The sequence below is a fragment of the Prionailurus bengalensis genome, chromosome B2, assembly GCF_016509475.1.
Source record: "Prionailurus bengalensis isolate Pbe53 chromosome B2, Fcat_Pben_1.1_paternal_pri, whole genome shotgun sequence".
Taxonomy (NCBI): domain Eukaryota; kingdom Metazoa; phylum Chordata; class Mammalia; order Carnivora; family Felidae; genus Prionailurus; species Prionailurus bengalensis.
The window spans coordinates 22,401,586-22,421,706 of NC_057349.1; the positions used below are offsets into that span (position 1 = coordinate 22,401,586).

The window sequence follows — 20,121 nt, forward strand, 5'->3', positions numbered from 1 at the left end:
ATCCAGCACGGTACAATAAATTAAACACTGTGACATCAATATCCTATCTCTGTCCTTGACATCACTAGAATCTGAAGGATTTAAGCCTCGATGAATTGGTAGAGCAACAGAGCCTTGTTTAAACTCATGCCAGGGAAGGACTAGAAATTGCCCTAGAAACAGTTGTTATGTAGACAGACTCTGTACTTCAAGTACTTCCACATTTTTATACCATCTTCTATGAGCAAGTTTCCCTATTCTTAACATCCAGTTCTCTTCCAGCTGTGAAACCAGTTTTTAGGAAAGGTACGTTAATCAGGTTTCATATCATACACTCATGAATTTAAGCAAATGTCCCAGGGATATAAACATTTTTAGCATTATCTCTAATTTGTCCTCTCTTGGAAGTATTTTCATGATCAAAAAGCAAAGTGGGAATATTTTGAGAAGTCAAGAGGTCTTTCTATCATCTTGATTGCTCTCCTACAGTCTTCACAGAGCAGCCAATGTGATTTTTAAGAATAACTTAAGGCAGACATGTGTCTTTTCTAGTGATTTCTTTTCTTACTCAGAGTCAGTTCTAGAGTCCTGACAACAGCCTTCAAGGCTCTATTTGATCTTCTGGCTCGCTCTCTCTCTCACCCCATCTCCTATGATTCTCTCCAATGTTCCCTCTGCTCCAGGCACATAGTCTCCTCAAGCATGCTGAGTATCATGTTCCTCAGGACCTTTGCACTTAAGGTAATTCTCTTCTCCAGATGTTTGCTCGGCTCATTTCCTCACTTCTCCTGCATCTCTGCTCAAATGTCACTTTACCAGAGAGTCCTACCTGGTCACTTTCTCCAAATCAGCACCACCACCCCATTACACCCTGTCCCCTTTAATTGCTTTATATTACTTTTTCATGGCATTTACCTCCATTGATGTAGTATATATTGATTTGCTTATTGTCTGTTTATTCCTACTAAACTGTATGCCCCATGAACCTGTGTTGACATCACTGTTCTCAGTATCTACTATCTAGTACCTGGTACCTAAATGGTGCTTGGTAAATGCCTGTGAATAAATCTCTGAACCATGCCACCTTCTTCACTACCCATGTAGTCATGCTCAGAAATAAAAATAAAATATAAGTTTAATGAACTTCATTTTCTGTTGTGGCCATCAGACACTATAGAATAACGAGAAAAATAATAATTTGCTCAACCCATGGCATGCCCTTCACACACATTATTATTTAAACCTCATCCTGTATAAAGCTAGTTTACCGATGGAAATTGATTGAGAGGCTGATTAGCTTCCCCGGGCCTGAGTGCTAGACCAAACAGACCTGGGTTCAAATCATTGTTCTGCAATTGATAGCTAGTTACTTAAGTTCTCTGAGCCCCAGTTTCCCCAGATATTACATGGACATAACTGTTAAAGCCAATACAGAGTGTTAGTGCAATATCTCACACAAAGCAGAGTCAGGGTTCAGAGTGCACAAGAGAAACTTCTCTAGGTTTTATAAGCAATGGAAGTTTAGTCAAAGGAATTGGTTACAGTGAAGTCACAGTGAGGCATCTTGGAAATTAGTGACAGCAGAAACCTCCCCTGACACCCGGGGCTGGAGGCACATGGAGGAGGAGGAGGAGGTCTTACCAGAACCCAGAAGTCATCCCTGAGAACTGGAACCATGGCAGTGCCCAATGGGAGCTGAGAGCCTTTGAGGGGATTCAGCAACTCCAGAAGCAGAGAGAGAAGGGGGGACAGACCTACTTAAAGGCCAGAGGGCAAAGGAGCCTGGGAATAAGATTTTCTGTAGAACCAGAATGAGGTGGGGTGGCATTGGGTCTGAGAACAAACAGGTGGTCAACAGGCACAGTAGATAAGCACAAACAGTAGTTCTCTTTCCCACGTGGACAACCTGGAACTCAAATCCAAGTTCTCTGATTTCCAATCCTCCTGTTCCTTAGAAATTGGATCAGCAATATGAACAAATCTTACAAAGTGTTATGTTCTATAACCTACCTCATCTAAATTGTAGAGATTTTATGTTCATGATTTTTTTTTCTCAAAGACTAAAAATATTCTGTCTTCTCTCAGATGAGGCAACACATCCATGTGGTTAAGGGAATTTCCAGAAAACTAGTTATTGAGTAAGTCTGTATGGCAGTTAACCACACCAGGCCTGATTTTTGGAGCAGACCCTTATAAAGCATCATGCTCATCAAGTCTTGCAGCTTAGTCATGAGTCAGGGTTAGAGGGGATGATGTTTTACTCGTAGCTGTATGCCCAGCACTGAAAACAGTGCTTGGCACCCAGTAGCAGTCAGAAGCTCTTGAGTGAAGAACAACCAAAACCTAGGGTCACCTTTCGCTCCACCCATGTCACTCTTGGCTAAGCCTCTATTGCTTTCTCCTGCTTCTACCTTACATCCATCCATTTATCCTGCCTCTTTAGGTCATTAGCCAGAGCTAGGCATTGTCACCCTGAGGACACCATCATGTTTTACCTAAATACTTCAGCAGCCCTCTGCATGCTTTTCCTCCATGCTTGTCCCCTCCAAACCATTCTCCATCTGCAGCCAAACTGATCTTCCTAATGTGAATATCTCATGAGGCCACCTAGAGCTTCTCAATGGCTCCTGCCCCATCTCCTGGGACACAGCCTAATGTTTTTGCACAGCATCAAAGGTCCCTTTGGCTCTTACCCTGCCCAAGTCAACTGATTCTACTGCCACAGGGGTTTCATCATTCCCTTATGCCTCGCATTTTCCTTATTCCCTCTGCCCAGAAGGCTCCTCCCCACCTTGTCCATCTTTAAGATTCCATCCCAAAGCCACCTTCTTTGAGGGATCCTCTCTTACTTCCATAGCACCTTCAGCCCCTTCCTCTTCTGGGTTTCCAATGCACCCAACAGCTGTGAAGATTATGTTTCACAAGCTCTGCCACTCACTGTTCCTCATGGCTAACAATCCTAGATAAAGCGTGGCGTACTGTAGGCACGTTTACAGTGAGTGTCAATACTTTGTTGCAGGACCCCTGGAGTTTTATTTCACAGATGAGGAAATCCTTATATTTCAATACAATTGAGTTTTCTCTGATTTTTTCCTCATGTTTTTTGGCTCCTCTCTGTGTTGTTGGCAGACCCCTGGGCCAGGCTCTGGCCTTGCTGGGCCATCTAAGATATGTACTTCTTAATGCTGGTGGTCTGCATCAAGAGGTAGCTTTTATTATTATTATTATTATTATTATTATTACCATTATAATCATCATTATTTTAGTCACTCAAAGATCCTAACACAGTGCTGGTTATTTCACAAAATTTTATCTTACTCCCAAAAAGATTGTAAAAGACGTAGGAAATAGTGAAAAAAACGTAAAATAAAATTAAGGTAAACAAGCCTCCTTGAAGAGTGTATCTATCTTCAATTTACCAAATATTTATTGAGCACCTACTATATTCCAAGCATCTTGCATGCCACTCAGTATATGACATTAAGTATAACTCAGTCTCTGTCCTCAAGAAGTTTCCCCTTCCTTCCCCAGTTTACTGGAGCCACAGAATAAACATTGCCAGGAAGCTTCCTTTCTTTAGGAAATATCTGAAAATATATGTATAAACTCTCCCACTGACAAGATATGAAATAGGGCAAATTCCTGAGGTCCTTGATGAAATGATTTGATTTTGGACAAAAGAATCTGTGCCATTTTTGATTGTTTCTTTCTTTCTTCCTTTCTTTTTTTTTGTGGTGGTGTTTTGTTTTTGTAGTTGGTAACCTGATGTTTCTAAAAGTACATCCCGGCCCTGTGTGCTTCTGTTCCATCCCAAGACTGATAAAACAAGGTTTGCTTCCCTCTGCAAGGCTACTGTGTTCTTGCTTCCAGCTCTGCCACATACACCATGTTGCCACAGCAACACTTCCAGGGCCCATTTGGAAATAGATTGATTATTTTGAGCATGAAAGGTGCGTCTTGGGAAAAACAAATGAATCAAATGGAAAAATGAATTAACATCATGAAATTTACCTTCCCAGCTGGAGACATGATATATTCATATGTTCCCTGGAGATGATCCTCTTCTAAGAATTCACTATTAAAGAAAGTCTGCAGTTAGGTGGAGTCAGAGCTCAGCTTAAAACATATTTGTATGTGAATGGAAAACACCCTTTGAAGGAAAAGGTTTTGGACTAGAAATTTTTATTTTTTGTGAAGGATGCTTGAAATTGACACTGGCTTGCTACAGGCGTCTCATTCCAGAGCTTCTAAAGTCTCTGTGATGTCCTTAATGGGACCTGACATTTGTGAAAATGTTCAATTCAGTCCCAGGGACATTTATTGGGCACCTATTTAGTGCATGGCATTGTGGCATTCTATGGGAGCTTTAAAGACAAGTAAGATAATATTTTAGTTGCATAAGAAAAATAGATATCTAAGTGAATATGAAGAAAAAGGTTTTTCTGGGGTTTTCAGGTGATTAATTAAGCCTTGAACAACCAGAAGTGTCTTACTATTTGCTACTACTAAGTCTAGCATAGATGGAGCACAACTATGGTCACTTGACTCACAGATGAGCTTCCCAAGAGATGAGAGAAACAGGGTGTCCTGAGATATGAGCTTCATTTCAGAGCATCAAGGGCAAGTAGCTGACAGGCATGTCTTCTTCAGTGAAAGGTGCCTACTCCTCCTCCTGGCTGATTATGTTCTTCCCAGTTCTAGATCTGAGCAAAGTGAAATCAGAATAATGCTATTAGCAATAATTTTCAACCATACTGACCATACTATATGCTGATTAGTGGCCTTCCTGGACTACCTGGGAATCTAATTACCACATAGTACATTGTGTTTCAATATAAAAATATTCCACACCATTAACTCACTAAAAAATGAATTTCTAAAGTGCAACTTGTTCCTCCTTGGAATTTTACCTATGCAGCGCTTTGCATGAAGAGGGTTCTCTGGTCTGTGCAATGACTAGTTGAGAGCAAATTTTCCCCAAGGGCACATAGGACTGAGTCTGAGCTGGAGGTGGATTTCTCTTTGTCTTTTACGTGAATAACACAAATATGGCAAATCCATGCAAAAAACTCAGAACCAACAAGCCAACATTAGTAAAAAATGAAATCTTAAGGAACTAAATATGTTTACCCTCTTCCTCCTGGCTTCAGAATGGGGGTGTTAAGTTAGGTGCATCTCTCTGTATTCACTCATGTATATGTAAGGAGAGAGTGAGGTTAAAGAATCCACAGGGACATTTAAATCTAGACATATGGTCCAAGTGAACTTTGCCTTACAAATAGTATTGCTGTGGCCTCAAAAACAATTTACAAATGAAAACAAGCACTTAAACTAAGAGCATGTGTTAATTTCTAGATCATTTGGGAAGATGGCACCAATTTTAGGTAAGTGAAAAAATGCAATTGGTAATTGTATTTTTCATGGTTGGGTAGTCCAATTCCAAAGATTATGTTATTAAAAGAAAAATTAGAATAGTTTCTGTGATATTTTATTTCCACTTCTATTTTTCTTTCTCAGGTATTTTTCAACAGAGAAGTCACAATTTGGAGGGGTGTGGGAACCAACGCTGTGAGCATTACACACTTTCAACAAATGTGCATGGTGATCACCTGTGTAAGGCTGAGGTTCACATCCAGATTTAGCCAAGGATAGTTGATGGGCAGTCATGGATGTTGATGGATGGGTGTTCCGGATTGTAGCCTGATTGTGGTCTCTTAAACATGCTACCTCCTGGGGGTGAGAAGGGCTATTTAGTGAAATGAAATACTACTCTGTCACAACTTCCTCACTCACAACTCAATCATAGAAAATTCTCCCCCAGAGCTGTCATTGAAATCATTACAGTTAGAATTAAACATGTTGTATAGAGCAGCCGACAAGACCCTGCGGTACTATTGACATGTCAGGTCTCACATTAATAATCAGCTCTCCCATACAGTGAATAGGAAAACATCTGTGAATCTGGGCTCTTTTTTCCTTCCTTTGGGATGAATGTACTCACTACCTGTTCCAGGTTTGCTTCCATACACTGGTCCGGTGCCACCTGGCCTGACCGTATCAGCAGTATTGTTTACCCTTTGTCTTTCAGTCGCTAACACCACTGACTCAAATCCATTATAGCCTGCAGCCCCTCTTTGCAAGCAGGTCTTCTTTCCTTTTTTTTTTTTTTTTTTTTCAACATTTATTTATTTTTGGGACAGAGAGAGACAGAGCATGAACGGGGGAGGGGCAGAGAGAGAGGGAGACACAGAATCGGAAACAGGCTCCAGGCTCTGAGCCATCAGCCCAGAGCCTGACGCGGGGCTCGAACTCACGGGCCGCGAGATCGTGACCTGGCTGAAGTCGGACGCTTAACCGACTGTGCCACCCAGGCGCCCCATGGTCTTCTTTCTGATGATCAGTTGGTTGTTAAGCCCTTGGATTCATGTTTCAGTCTCACGTCCCTTCTCTACACCATGGCATATTCCCTCACTGTCCTTTGACCTCATATCTCTTCAGATGTTCCAATTTATTCTTATCTTTCCTTCATCTTTGTTTTTAAGCAGTTTGTTTTAGAATACTCTTGGGATTAAAGAAAACTATGAGGATAGTACAGAGAGTTCTTATAAACCCTGCATCTAGTTTTCCTTTGTATTCACATGGTACATTAATATGGTACATTTGTCACAACTGATGAGCAATAGTGATACATTGCTATTATTATTATTTTGTAAGACCTTCAGTATCCTCCCCCTTAGCTCCATGTAGGCGACATGATGCAGAGAAAAGACAATGGGTTTAACAGTGCAAATATCTTGGTCTGAGCCCCATGTCTACCTCCACTAGTTATATGGATGTCTTCCAAGTGACAACCTCATAGAGCCTCAGTTACCCATCTGCAAAAATTCCCTCACAGGAAAGGACCCCAGGAAATAAACCTTCTTTCCTGTTACTTTATTTTCATCATTATATGAACTGCCTTAACAACTCTAAACAACTGGTACAGTAATAAAATTGGACTTTAGCTATGTCTAGTGAAATCAATAAAAAATCACAACCAGCTTCCTATGTCTTCAGCACCCTATAAGACTGTGAGGAATTTAACTACGAGGTGTTAAGGAAACTAAATGTTGACCTAATAGTTCAGATGCTTATTATTGGTTTAGTGATATATTTCTCTTTGGAAGGAAAAACTAGGTGATATTTTTTTCTTCTTAGATCCCAGTATTAGACGCTGAGTGTCTATAATAAATCACTACTTAAATTAAAAAAATGTAAAATTCTCTAAGTCACAGGTTGGCAACCATTTACTGTAAAGGCCAGATAGTAAATATTTCAGTCATTGCAGACCATATGGTCCCTGTCACAGCTACCCTACTCTACTGTTTTATTACACTAATACTCAAATGAGTGAGAGTGTGACAATGAAACTTTATTTATACAAATAGGCCATAAGCTACCTTTGACCTGTAGACCATCGCTTGCCAGCTCCTGATCAAGGCATGAATGAATGAAGATGACAGTGACCATAAATGATTTGGAAAATCACGACTTAGGAGTGAGGGACAGGGTTCAGGTGATTCTTATATGATGATTCTGGAATTATTAAGCCTTTTTGGTTAATAATGAATGATGCTACTTTTTTTAATTGATTGTGAGAGTGAGCTGTATGTATTCCCCTGACAGAAAAATTACTCAGCTCAATGTATTTTACTCGGGAATGAACTGGCCTTTGAAAGTAGATTTGGGTTCTATAGGTTGACTGTCCATGAACCCAATCCTGGCTTCCTGCTCCTGGAGCAAAGGAAGGATCACTTATAGGAATAAGAAAGCCTGAGGCAATGGGGGAAAGTATAACAATAACTGCTATTTATTGAACTGCCTTCCCCATCACAAACAATGACCACTGTTATCCCATTTTACAGAACAAATGAGAGACAACAAGTAAGTGCCATGATCACACAGCCAGGGTCTAAGCCAGCTGCATTGCTCTCCTCTTGGCCACAACACTTCCCTCCACAAAAAAAAAACCTGGCTTTCCCTGGAACATTCACATTTCTTCACATTTAGAACTAGACAGGGAAGGAGGGTGGGAATCACTTCTTCTTCCTTCTAGCTTTACTTTCCAGTAGCTGTTATATTTAAACACAAACAATAAATGTCTCCTGAGCCACCCCCTACCGTGCGCCAAGCGTAAAGCTTTCACTATGTTGTAAAATCTATTTTTTTTCCATTTCCAGAACTGCAGAGACAAGGAGGTGGAGGCTCACAATTAAGCAATTGGCCCAAAGGGATGTCTATAGTGAACTGTGGTGTCAGAATCTGAACATAGTTCTCACCAGCTCCAAAGCATTTTCTACACATACAACTGCCGTGCAGCTTAGTGATTAAACTCCCAGGCTCTAAAGCCAGACTGGTTGGGTTCAGATCTCAGCCTGCTACTTGCCAGCCACATCACTTGGACAGATTGCTTAATGGCCCTGTTTCTTGATTTGTCAAGTTAGGATGATGATCATAATTTCCTTCTCATAGTTTGATATAAGGAATAAAGCAGTAACAGGCATGTAATAAACAGCGCAAGCGTTGGCTTTTTCCATAGACTACAAGCTCTAAGAGCAAAGGAGTCTGTTTGGTTCACTGTTGTATTCCTAGTACTGAGAATAATGTCTAGCACATGGTAGGGGATATGGTTGCATGAATGAAAAATGTTCAAACAAATTAGTCTTTACATTAGGTCGTGACTGCATTCAAAGCCAGGAAGAATAAACATGGCTCCTCTTTTTCTTTACTTTTTTTTTTTATGCCATGAATTTGATAGGTAAAATTTAATATGAGTCTTAGGGCACCTGGGTGGCTCAGTGGGTTAAGCATCCAACTCTTGATTTCAGCTGGAGTCGTGGTCTCGTGGTTCATGAGTTTGAGCCTTTCATTGTGCTCTGTGCTGACTGTGCATAGCCTGCTTGGGATTCTCTCTCTCTCTCTGTCCCTCCCCTACTCACATGCACTCTCTGTCTCTCTCAAAATAAAATAAACCTTAAAAAATTAATATGAGTCTTCAAAATCATAATTTCAAGTGTAATAATGGAAATAGTGATCATCTTAGTTATTTCAATGTTCCTAACAGAAGTGGGTGTTAGTGCAAAGTTGAGGCTCACAGCACACAGTACATGGCTTCAGAGACATTCTCCTACCTCATTGCTATACTCCTAAAGGAGCATTCTTATGTAATACATTTTAAAGTTCCTTTTATCATTTTTGTTTGTTTGTTTGTTTTTACAAAACTTAAGTCTGTCATTGTCACATAGATTTTATCTCTGAACATTTATTTTTACTGAGCTTGTATGGTATTTGATACTGTGTATTCTAAATCCAAGCCAATATTTAGTGACAACAGCTTCCAGGAGCCCCTGTAATGAATGAATTATGGTTCCACTTAGCTGGTGAAATTGTGTTTGATGTCTACTCTTCAGTAGTGATGGGGTCTCCAGGGAGCAACAACGCCTTCAGAGAAAACGGCAGCCTCAGCCTCCCCACCACCCCAGTTTGAGCAGGCACAAAGAGGAACCTATCCAGGAAATACAGAGATGGAGGTGCCTTTGGAACAAGCAGCTCTGGCAGGATTTATGAGCAGGATTCCCATAGACTAAGCTCCATATATTCCCAAGAACACCACCTCGACACTGTTACATCTTGGCAGCAAACCATGTTTAGGACTTTATTGAATTTATGATAATATCCATCCTGAGTGGTGATTAACTGATAACCCCTAACACATAGCAAAGCACCGGGGTTCTAATCTTTCTCCCTAGCTTGCACTGGGTAGAATATTATTTTCATTAAGATTAAGTATCTCACAAAATTACACTGCAATTAACTTATGCAACCTCCTCCTTAGAATGCTCTGTCTTTGACAATATGCCTACCAAAGAATCCTTTAAGACCTCAGTAACTGGAGAGGCCCAAATGAAGCGTTGGTTTTGTTCATTTTAATGTAGAATCCTCTGCATGTTTTCTATAAAGCAAAGTAAATAGGTTTTTCTCTTAAAGATTCTTCTGCTTGCAATCAAAAAAAAATTACAGACTTAGTAGCCTGATTTGTATTTTTCTTCAAGTCATGAAGAATTAAATATCTAACACATTTTGGAAAAGTTTGTAAATGAAAAATTTGCTCTAGTTTAAAATATCTATATGTTTGATTATCTTGTAAACTAAACTATAAATTAAACTATAAGCTAAAAAGCTAAAAAATGCTGTCACCTTCATGTTTTTCAGGAGTCCATGGTGAAATTTAGTTTTGAGGTTAACACCATGAAATAACAATTTGGTCTAAAATGACAGCAATAAAGAGAAATAACATTTATACATTTATACTGAGATAACTTATATATAAAGTGTGATGAGCCTAAAAATATGGTAAAATGCCCTGAGGCTTAGTCTTCTATTTATTTTTTAATATAAAATTTATTGTCAAATTGGTTTCCATACAACACCCAGTGCTCATCCCAACAGGTGCCCTCCTCAATACCCATCACCCACCCTCCCCTCCCTCCCACCCCCCCATCTACCCTCAGTTTGTTCTCAGTTTTTAAGAGTCTCTTATGCTTTGGCTCTCTTCCTCTATAACCTCTTTTTTTTTCCTTCCCCTCCCCCATGGACTTCTGTTAAGTTTCTCAGGATCTACATAAGAGTGAAAACATATGGTATCTGTCTTTCTCTGTATGACTTATTTCACTTAGCATAACACTCTCCAGTTCCATCCATGTTGCTACAAAAGGTCATATTTCATTCTTTCCCCTTGCCACGTAGTATTCCACTGTGTATATAAACCACAATTTCTTTATCCATTCATCAGTTGATGGACATTTAGGCTCTTTCCATAATTTGGCTATTGTTGAGAGTGCTGCTATAAACATTGGGGTACAAGTGCCCCTATGCATCAGCACTCCTGTATCCTTTAGGTAAATTCCTAGCAGTGCTATTGCTCTATTTTTAATTTTTTGAGGAACCTCCACACTGCTTTCCAGAGCAGCTGCATCAGTTTGCATTCCCACCAACAGTGCAAGAGGGTTCCTGTTTCTCCACATCCTCTCCAGCATCTATAGTCTCCTAATTTGTTCATTTTAGCCACTCTGACTGGCATGAGGTGATATCTGAGTGTGGTTTTGATTTGTATTTCCCTGATGAAGAGAGACATTGAGCATCTTTTCATGTGCCTGTTGGCCATCTTGATGTCTTCTTTAGAGAAGTGTCTGTTCATGTCTTCTGCCCATTTCTTCACTGGATTATTTGCTTTTCGGGTGTGGAGTTTGGTGAGCTCTTTATAGATTTTGGATACTAGCCCTTTGTCTGATATGTCATTTGCAAATATCTTTTCCCATTCCATTGGTTGCCTTTTAGTTTTGTTGATTGTTTCCTTTGCTGTGCAGAAGCTTTTTATCTTCATGAGGTCCCAATAGTTCATTTTTGCTTTTAATTCCCTTGCTTTTGGGGATCTTAGTTTTCTATTTAAGTAACAGCTGAGATTGGTTATGCATAAGAAATTATGGGCAAAGCATCATACATGCGTTATTTTATTTCATCCTTAGGTAGTATTGTTCTCCTCATGTACCGATGAACAAACAGAGAAGGAAATAGGGATTTGTAAAGGCCAAGTAATTTGCCAGAAATTGCCAGGGTAAGGAAGTAGCAGAGCCAAGAGTCAAATCTAGATAATTTGCCTCTGGAGCCTGAATTCTTGCCCATGACATAAGCCTAAATCACTAATGAGACTGGCAATAAACATATGTTTCAGTTGAATGTGAAAATGGCTACATGTGTAACCTATAAATATAATCCTGTTATAGGTAATATAACAAATTGTATTCAGAATAAACCCAAAAACATTTGCCTATCTCCCTAAAATAGCAATTCTGACTTTTTAGAGGGCAGCATTTTAGGCAATGGTAACTTCACAGTACCCTATAAGCTCTGTTATGTTTTTGCATCCCAAATTACTATTGCTACATCTTATTTGAATTCATCAACTAGCCAACGAGCAAAAATTCCTGTAATTATCATTATTCTTTTTTTTTTATCTAGACATGACAAATCAGAGCATCAAAGAAGTTCAGAAAATCAACTAACATCACATAGCAACTTGGTAGCAGAAATGAAATTCATACCCAAGTCTTATGATTTCAAGTCTAATTAATTATTTTAGCCTTCAGCCATAAGATGACAGAGTCAGAACAAAAATGGTTTGTGAAATCATCTCAATGCTTCTTCCCACAGGTCGCTACCCTCAGGAGAACAAGGGAACCTACATCCCAGTTCCTGTCGTCTCACAGCTGCAGAAAGGCAAGTGGGGGGCCAAAGTTGTCATGAGAGAGGACAGGTCTGTCCGGCTGTCCATCCAGTCTTCTCCAGAGTGCATTGTGGGGAAATTCCGCATGTATGTTGCTGTCTGGACCCCCTACGGCGTTCTCCGCACCAGCCGAAACCCAGAAACAGACACATACATTCTCTTCAATCCTTGGTGTGAAGGTAAGGAAGGGGCAAGCATTTTTCTCATAAAAAAAATAGTTCATATTTTTCCAGTATATCTCTTTTTGGAAGGATAGCAGAATTATTCTACAAGATATGTCCCTTTGCTATACACACAGTTTCGCATTGTTGAAAGACAGAAAAAACTATGAAATTTGTCCTTAATGTATATAAGGACAAAACCTGTGTATATGAAGTTAATGCTGCTACACATTTTTTCCAGGACATAATTGAGGAAGGCCTGAAGTTGCACAATTAGTTAAATTGTGGAGTGATGTGTCGATGGTGTCACTTCTGTGTATATGCTATTACTCTGTAAACAAAATAGGCTTATTGATCTTGACTTTCAAAACTCTTAGGATCTATATAATCTGGCTTCAGAAAAATAGGATAAAGTTGATCTTGCCTATAGTAAAACTAACTTCTCTCTCTTCCTAATTTAAGAACAGAAAGCCTAAATGTTAAAAGAATCCCATAAATTTGTATATATGAAGAGTGGGTGCAGATTTCATAAGCCATAACTTTGGATGTACAAACATGTAACTTTAGTTTAATATAATGCAACTTAATCTCTATACTATTTGGAGTATTCCTTTCTGTCTGTTACAGAAGCTTAATCCAGTTATATTCAAATAAAATAGGTCAAAGTCCAAGGATTTCTCCCAATTCCATTTAAAAACTTCTTAGTTACACACAGTATTTTCCCCCCATGACCATCTCTGCCCTTCTGTATCTGCCCCCTGCTTCATATTTGGTATGGAGCTGATTTTCAGTTCCAGAGGCAAAACCAAACATTGCAACAGCATTAAGGGGATAAAGTGCACTTTTAGATCTTAAGAAATAAGGTAATGAAACTTATAAAAGCTGATATAGGACAGATTATCACATTATCTTACTTCATGTGTATTGCTCTCCAACGTCTTCCCAAATAAGTCTACATTTTTTGCTGATTTTGAATGACCATTGTTTGTGAGAGTTGCATTTGAATAAGGGTTGAGCTGCATTTACAGGTAGATAATAAGTGAATAGCAATGTTGTCTACTCGTATATAACATAAATCTGGATCCTACTGCCCTTTTCTTTGAATTCTCAGTTCCAATGTCGTTGGCAGATGGCACTGAGCTAATCCTATACTCCCTGCTCACCACCCCCATCATCTTGTCCCTGATAATCCTATCTATGAGACAGATGTCCAAGGTTGATGGTAATAGGAGATGTTACTGGGGCCATGTGCCATTCAAAGGTGCACTCCTATTTATAGTAATCTAGTCAACCAGATATAAAACATTCTGTGATGGAGGGGATGCCGTGCTATTTATAGAGATGAGGGGAGTGAGGTTGTAGAGACAAACTAAGATTTTGAAAATGTTGAGTTGGACATAACTGTAGATGCCTGAGCAGAAATGGCAAGTAGGTATTTCAATATGTGAATCTGAAGATGAGAATCAGAGATGCAAATCTGGGAGATGTAAATCTGAACATAGGGAGGAAATACAGGGAGGAAAGGAGATATAGCATCTAGCCCTAAAGGACACCAGCATTTGGGGGGGTCTAATTGGCAAGGAATTAGCAAAGGAGACTGAAATGGAGGAGTATGTGGGAGATGGCCAATTGTAAAAAAAAAATTGCATTTCAAAACTTCTTATTTGTAAAACAAATAAACTAGGAATTTGATACTGATTTTCTTTGCATTACGAAAAGAAAATCATATAACTTCCTGTAACTATCCAGCACCCTTAGGGGTTTATAAAATGATACGATTTACCCCAAATTTGGTATGTTTGCAGATTTTCTGGATTATACCACCTGTGTATCAGAGGGTACGTATTTACATCCATTTCAACTTATGTTGCCAGTTTTCCAGAGATAAAAAGGGTTAGTCATATGCCTGATGTATTGAGTTTATAGGAGAATTATTCAGGAGGTGTAGAGTCTAATAACTTTCTACTGCCTGATCACTGCCTTGGTCTTCAGTTGTATCCCTGGTGAGCAACTTCCAGGTTTCCCTGTTCAGAAGGAGTCACCTAGTCCAAAGATAATGTAGCCCCAGAACTCGATGCTGCATTACACAAAAGGAGCAGAGGGACTTTCCCTAGGTATCACTGATTTGAGGCAGGTGAGAATAAAACTAGACAGATCAATTTGGAAGCTGTGACCCAGGACAAAGATGATGATGGATGGACTGGACTATGGTGGTGGCAGTGGAGATGAGGAGGAAGGGATGGATTGGAGATCTACTTTAGATTTAGAACAGAAATTGCAGAAGGGTTATCATGAGAGGTGAAGGAAAAGGAAAAGTCCAGAATAGCTCTAGGTGGCTGGTATATGACCAGCTAGGTTGGTGGTGGTGCCATTTTCAGAGCTGGGAAGACTGAGGGAAGTGGAGAGGAAGATCTAGGGATGAAACTAGGAATTATATTTAGAAATGTTAATTTGGTGATATCTGTGGAATATCTAAGTGAAAACATCAAGTAGGCACTTGAATAAGTGAATCTAGAGCTCCAAGGAAATGAGTGAGGTTGGTATGTAAATATGGGCACTATCAGGAGCTAGCAGGGAAATTTAAAGAAAGAACAAACATGGATTTAGTATCATCCACAATTAGAGTCTAGACAAAGGAGAAGAAGACCAAGAAGGATTAGCCAGGGGGTTAAAGGAAATCAGAAGAGCCTGGTGTCACAGAGCCAGATGATTGATTAATTCAAGAAAATAGCAATTGGTTCTTTGGAATACGGCTGATGAGTTAAATAGGATAAGGACAGAAAGTGGCCATACATTGTGGAAATATGGAAGTCGCTGGGGAACTTGGAAAGATTTCTTTACCACAGTGATGGGGACAGAAGCCAGAGAGATGGGTGCTGGCTACAGTATAATGGGAGGTAAGAAAGTGGAGATAACAGGTGTTGCCATTTTCTGCAAAACTCTGCAAAACAGAGGTGGGATATGAAGGTCAATGAAGAATTGTTTTAAGCATAGAGTAGGCACAATTTTCTGGAGATGGAGACAAATCAGGAAAAGATGAGTTTACTGCCCAGAGAGAGGATAGTGGTCCACAACCTTGGCTGCATATTGGAATCACCTGAAGATGTCTCAGACTTCCTGGTTGGTCTGCACGTAGCATGGGCTTTAGGGTTTTTGAAAAAGTCTGCAAGTGATTTTTAATTTTTTTAAGTTTATTTTCTTATTTTGAGAAAGACTGAGAATGAGCATGAAGCAGGGAGGGTCAGAGAGAAAGAGGGGAAAAGAGAGAATTCCAAGAAGGCTCCATCCTGTCAGCACAGAGCACAATGTGGGGTTTGATCTCACAAACTATGAAATCATGACTTGGGCCGAAATCAAGAGTCGGATGCTTAATCAACTGAGCCACCCAGGTGCCCCTGCAGGTGATTTTTAAAGCCAAGGTTGAGAAGCACTGACTTAAGGAATGAAATCCTTGACTGGGTAGGAGCCAGGGATCAGGTGAAGAGCCCTTGATAGGTAGAGCTGTCCATCCTCCACTGTGACAAGAACAACGTGGAAGATGGGTGAAGTGTGCCACTTTTCTAGATTCAGTGGAAGGAGGATGAGGTTGTTCACATTTGTGATTCTGTTTTTCCTGGCAATGTGAAAAGCAAAGTCATCTGCTGAGAACCAGAAGCAAGGAGGGGAGCATTGGAGGCTTCATAGAGAAGGTCTGAGAGTTTGGAGGTGGGAAGCGGGCTTATTCCAGGGACAAGACAGGTGGGTCCTCCCTGCTCCCCAGAACACAGGGAAAACCACCACAGTTGCCTTAGTTCCTTGGCCTGTGAATGTCCAAACATGTCTGCAAATTACTTGGGGATATCCTTGCTGGTATCTCCACCTCCCAGAATCTGATTTCTCCCAGTGCCAACATCTGTGCTGCCTCTGAAACATCAAAAAAGGTCACATAGAACATTTGTGTGTCTACACATTGGCTGCAGTTTGGTGTGGAGGATGAAAGGAGGGAAGACTGACTGCTTCTCAAACTTGGAGCTCATTGGAATGGCCCGGAGGGCGTGTCAAAGCATTTCTGCCCAGTACCCACAGATTGAGTATGTCTGGTGGGGCCTGAGAATTGCATTTCTAACCAATTCCCAAGGGATGCTCATGCTGCTGGGCAAGGACCACACTTACAGAACCATGGGTTTACAGACCAATCACAAAACAGTAATGACAAAATGTAGGAGAGTGTACTTACTCCGAGTAAAATTTCACCAACTCCTCCCCAAACCCAATCCCAGTCTCTCCTCGCCTTACTGCCTCTTCTCTTTCCCCTCCCATTCCTCCTTGTTTCCAAATTCCTCTTGCATCCTCTCTTGGGAGCAGATTGTCTTTCTTCTCTCATGCAGAGCGGTTCAGCAGGCTTTTTAAATTTTGCTGTTTGGGCTCCACCAACAATGAGACTTTTGGGGACTACACACTTTCCCAAGACCATTCCCTCCAGAAAAATTCTGGTGCCAGTTTTTAAAATAATACCCTTTTACATTCTTATATTAATACTCACAGAGGTCTCCAAGGGAATTTTTATGGGATGGGAGAAAGACGTCACCTCCTCACGTCACTTGCTGGGTGGTTTTCCCAGCCTGGAAGTCGAGGTATAAAATCCAAAAAAGGAATCCAGTGATGCACCTCATGCACAACCAAATGCACTGTAACCTGACAACCAACCAGTTCTGTGCTTGCATGTGCTAATTCCTAACAAGGGACTCACAGAAATATTGTCTGGTAATTGGGTAGTAGGTAAAAAGAGAGCCATTGCCTAAGTGGAAAAGATAAGAAAAGAGGAAATCAGAAGTTGACAAAATAGAGCATGGTGAGCAAGATGCTGAAAACACAGCACATTTGATGTGGAAGTGACGTCCCAAGGTGGCTTAGGACACTGGGTTGAAAATTACAGGCACATACAGTACTTACTGATAAAAGAATGTTCAGCTGGGTTCCTGGGGGCCTTTCAGCTTGCTTTCATTCATAGGCAATTTATTCTCCTTAATCACTAAATCATTAATGGGGATCAATAGCAATACCACACTAGTGAGGGCAGGGGCGGATGCAGGGAGAGTTATTGGTCAGTTTTTTTTTTTAATTTAATAGTGGTAACCAGGCTTCAGATCCGTTCCATGAGGGAACCCTTCTCCAGGCTGTTGGAGAGAAAACTGTACTCACAAAGGCAGCAGGAATGAGTTGGGCATTTATTGTGAACTCATCTTATTTTTCTAATTGCTCAAGAGCTCTGTATAATGGAATGTATTTCCTTATTTAAATTCAGGGTGTTCCAGATTGGTAGTCTAGCATTAGTGCCACATAGTGTGTTCTAAAATATTTAGGTGTGCCATACCTGTTCTTAGTACTCAGGGTCTGTATTTGATTGCTCTGTTTGGTTGGACACCAATCATTTCCAGTGAGTCCTCCTTCTTTTAGTAACTTGTTTCTCCCCACATTCCCCACTGCTGATTTTCCCTTCCCTCATTCAACCTTGTATCCCAGCACCTAGCATAGTGCCTGGTACATACCTAATGTTTAATAAAAGTTTACTGCATTGACATAATAATTCTAACTAAATTCTTTTTTAGGTTCACTGAACTTACCATCAGATAAGCTGTAAATGTAATCTCACACCTTACCATCTTGAAGAAAGTCAAAAACATATATGGTGTGTGTGGGAGTGAATTTGTGGGCACAGTGTATGTATATTTCTCTCTCTCTCTCTCTTAGCATCTGACACCAAATTAGCATCTGGTATTTCTGACCTTTTATTCAATATGACTTTTCTATTTTCCTTTAAACAAAGAAATCAATTAAATTTGGTGTAAAGATATCAATAAGTTTCTAATATCTGGATACGTTTAACACACAGTAAATAAATATGACCAGCTTCTATTTTATTATGACATTCCTTTTTACACTATATACTTTGTAATTATACATGGTCTTTTAGACCCTTCAGTACAGAATGTAGTAATGGACCAGATCTGGTATTCCTGGAGTAAGAAAGAGCAACACCCCTTTATTTGGAGTCCCTTGTGCTCAGGGTCTCAGAATTTATGCCCTCAGACTAGAGCCATTATCCATCAATCCACAAATATTGATGGTATATTTTTCTCCCCATGACAACAGAAGTACTCATGCGTAGCACAACAATATTAATTATTCATCCACAAATATCAAGGGTCAATGTTGAATTAGGCAGTGGGAATATGGCAGTGAAAAAGATGACAATCTTTGACCTTATAGAGCTTCCACAAAGATTTCACAAATGAATTACTAATAAACATGAATTACAATTGTGAAAAAATACTAAAATAAGTCATGGCACAACAAATCATATAATGGGGCACTTGGCCTAGTCGGAAAATGGGAAGAGATGGGTCAGTAGCTTATCTTTGTGCCCTCCCCAGCCTCTTTGATAGTATTTGCATCAAATAGCAATCAGATAGTTGCTTAATTGACTCCTTATGAAGTTTTATTAAAGCTTATGTGAAAATTTTAAGCCTTTATTTATTCAAAACCTCTATTTAATAAAATAGCATACATCACTCTTGCAAGTGTCTGAAACATCGGAGGCTTATTCATCCTTTCTCCACCAAGTGAGTATTACTCGGTATGGCATTGTGGTCAGAAGGGAATTTGCAGTAGGCATTTTTTATGATGACATTCAGATGACTCCAGAATCAAGGTCCAAAGGTGTTTATGAGATGCTTCTGGAAGGAGCAGATTCGAGAGGGTCTAATCCAGAATCACAAACATCTGCCAGTCTTTCTGTGCATAGTTGTTTCTACTCTTCAAAGAACGCTCAAAGCCCGTATCTCTCTGCCTCGTGTAGCAAAGAAAATAGGATTCTTCTCTCATTCAGCCCAGCATGGTGCCAGGCACCAAGTTCATGCTCAATGAATGTGTGCTGAATTGAATTGATAACAGCCACTCTGGGAATAAGGAAGAGAATTATGAGCCTCACATTTCAAGAGAGAAAATAGACTCTGTGGCGTTAGATAAATTTCTCAAGGTCCTGTAGAAAATTAGGAAACACGCTTGGGGCTAAAACTTGAATATTCTGATGTGGTCAGGATAAGCTCTTTTATTTTGAAAACCAGAACCATTGGTATCCCATCTTGTGTAACAAGAAGTAAGTGCCAGCTGGGAAGCTTCTATGATTTTCAACACTGGAAAGTCCTGCTGTGAAAAATAAATAAATAAATAAATAAATAAATAAATAAATAAATAAAAATAAAACCAGGTTGATAGCTATAAGATCAAACGACAGTTTTCTTTGCAAAAAATAAAAAAAAAAGTAAGCATGCCAACAAGGGCACAGACTCCCTTTGAGGATATGTGCTAAGTAACAAAACTCTGACATTTTCTTTGTAGAACTGCTTTGTGAATAATAGTCTATCTTCTGAAGATATTTAAGTACCCTGAAAAGTCCTTAACCAGCAAAACTAGCAAATTAGCACAAATCAAGTAAACTTCCCAAGCTTGTCTGAGCTGTAATGTAATGCAACATATTTGCAAGGAACGAAATGGACCCAATTGTTGAGGAACTACTTGCCTGTGTTTCATGGATTCTTTTTATTCCAGACTTAATGGGTACAAAGGCAGGCCTTGAAATTGTCTATATTGAATCATTTTAGGAAGACAGTGGCTTTG

The 20,121-nt window shown here is 39.8% G+C and overlaps 1 protein-coding gene across 2 annotated transcripts in view; it reads left to right on the forward strand.

Annotated features, from left to right (window-relative positions):
- The window catches only part of F13A1 (coagulation factor XIII A chain), a 251,342-nt gene that overhangs the window by 35,546 nt on the left and 195,675 nt on the right, over positions 1-20,121 (forward strand). For both annotated transcript variants that reach the window (XM_043590884.1, XM_043590885.1), the window contains exon 4: positions 12,229-12,480. In XM_043590884.1, the coding sequence (XP_043446819.1) occupies positions 12,229-12,480 (252 nt within the window). The remainder of the gene's footprint in view (positions 1-12,228; positions 12,481-20,121) is intronic.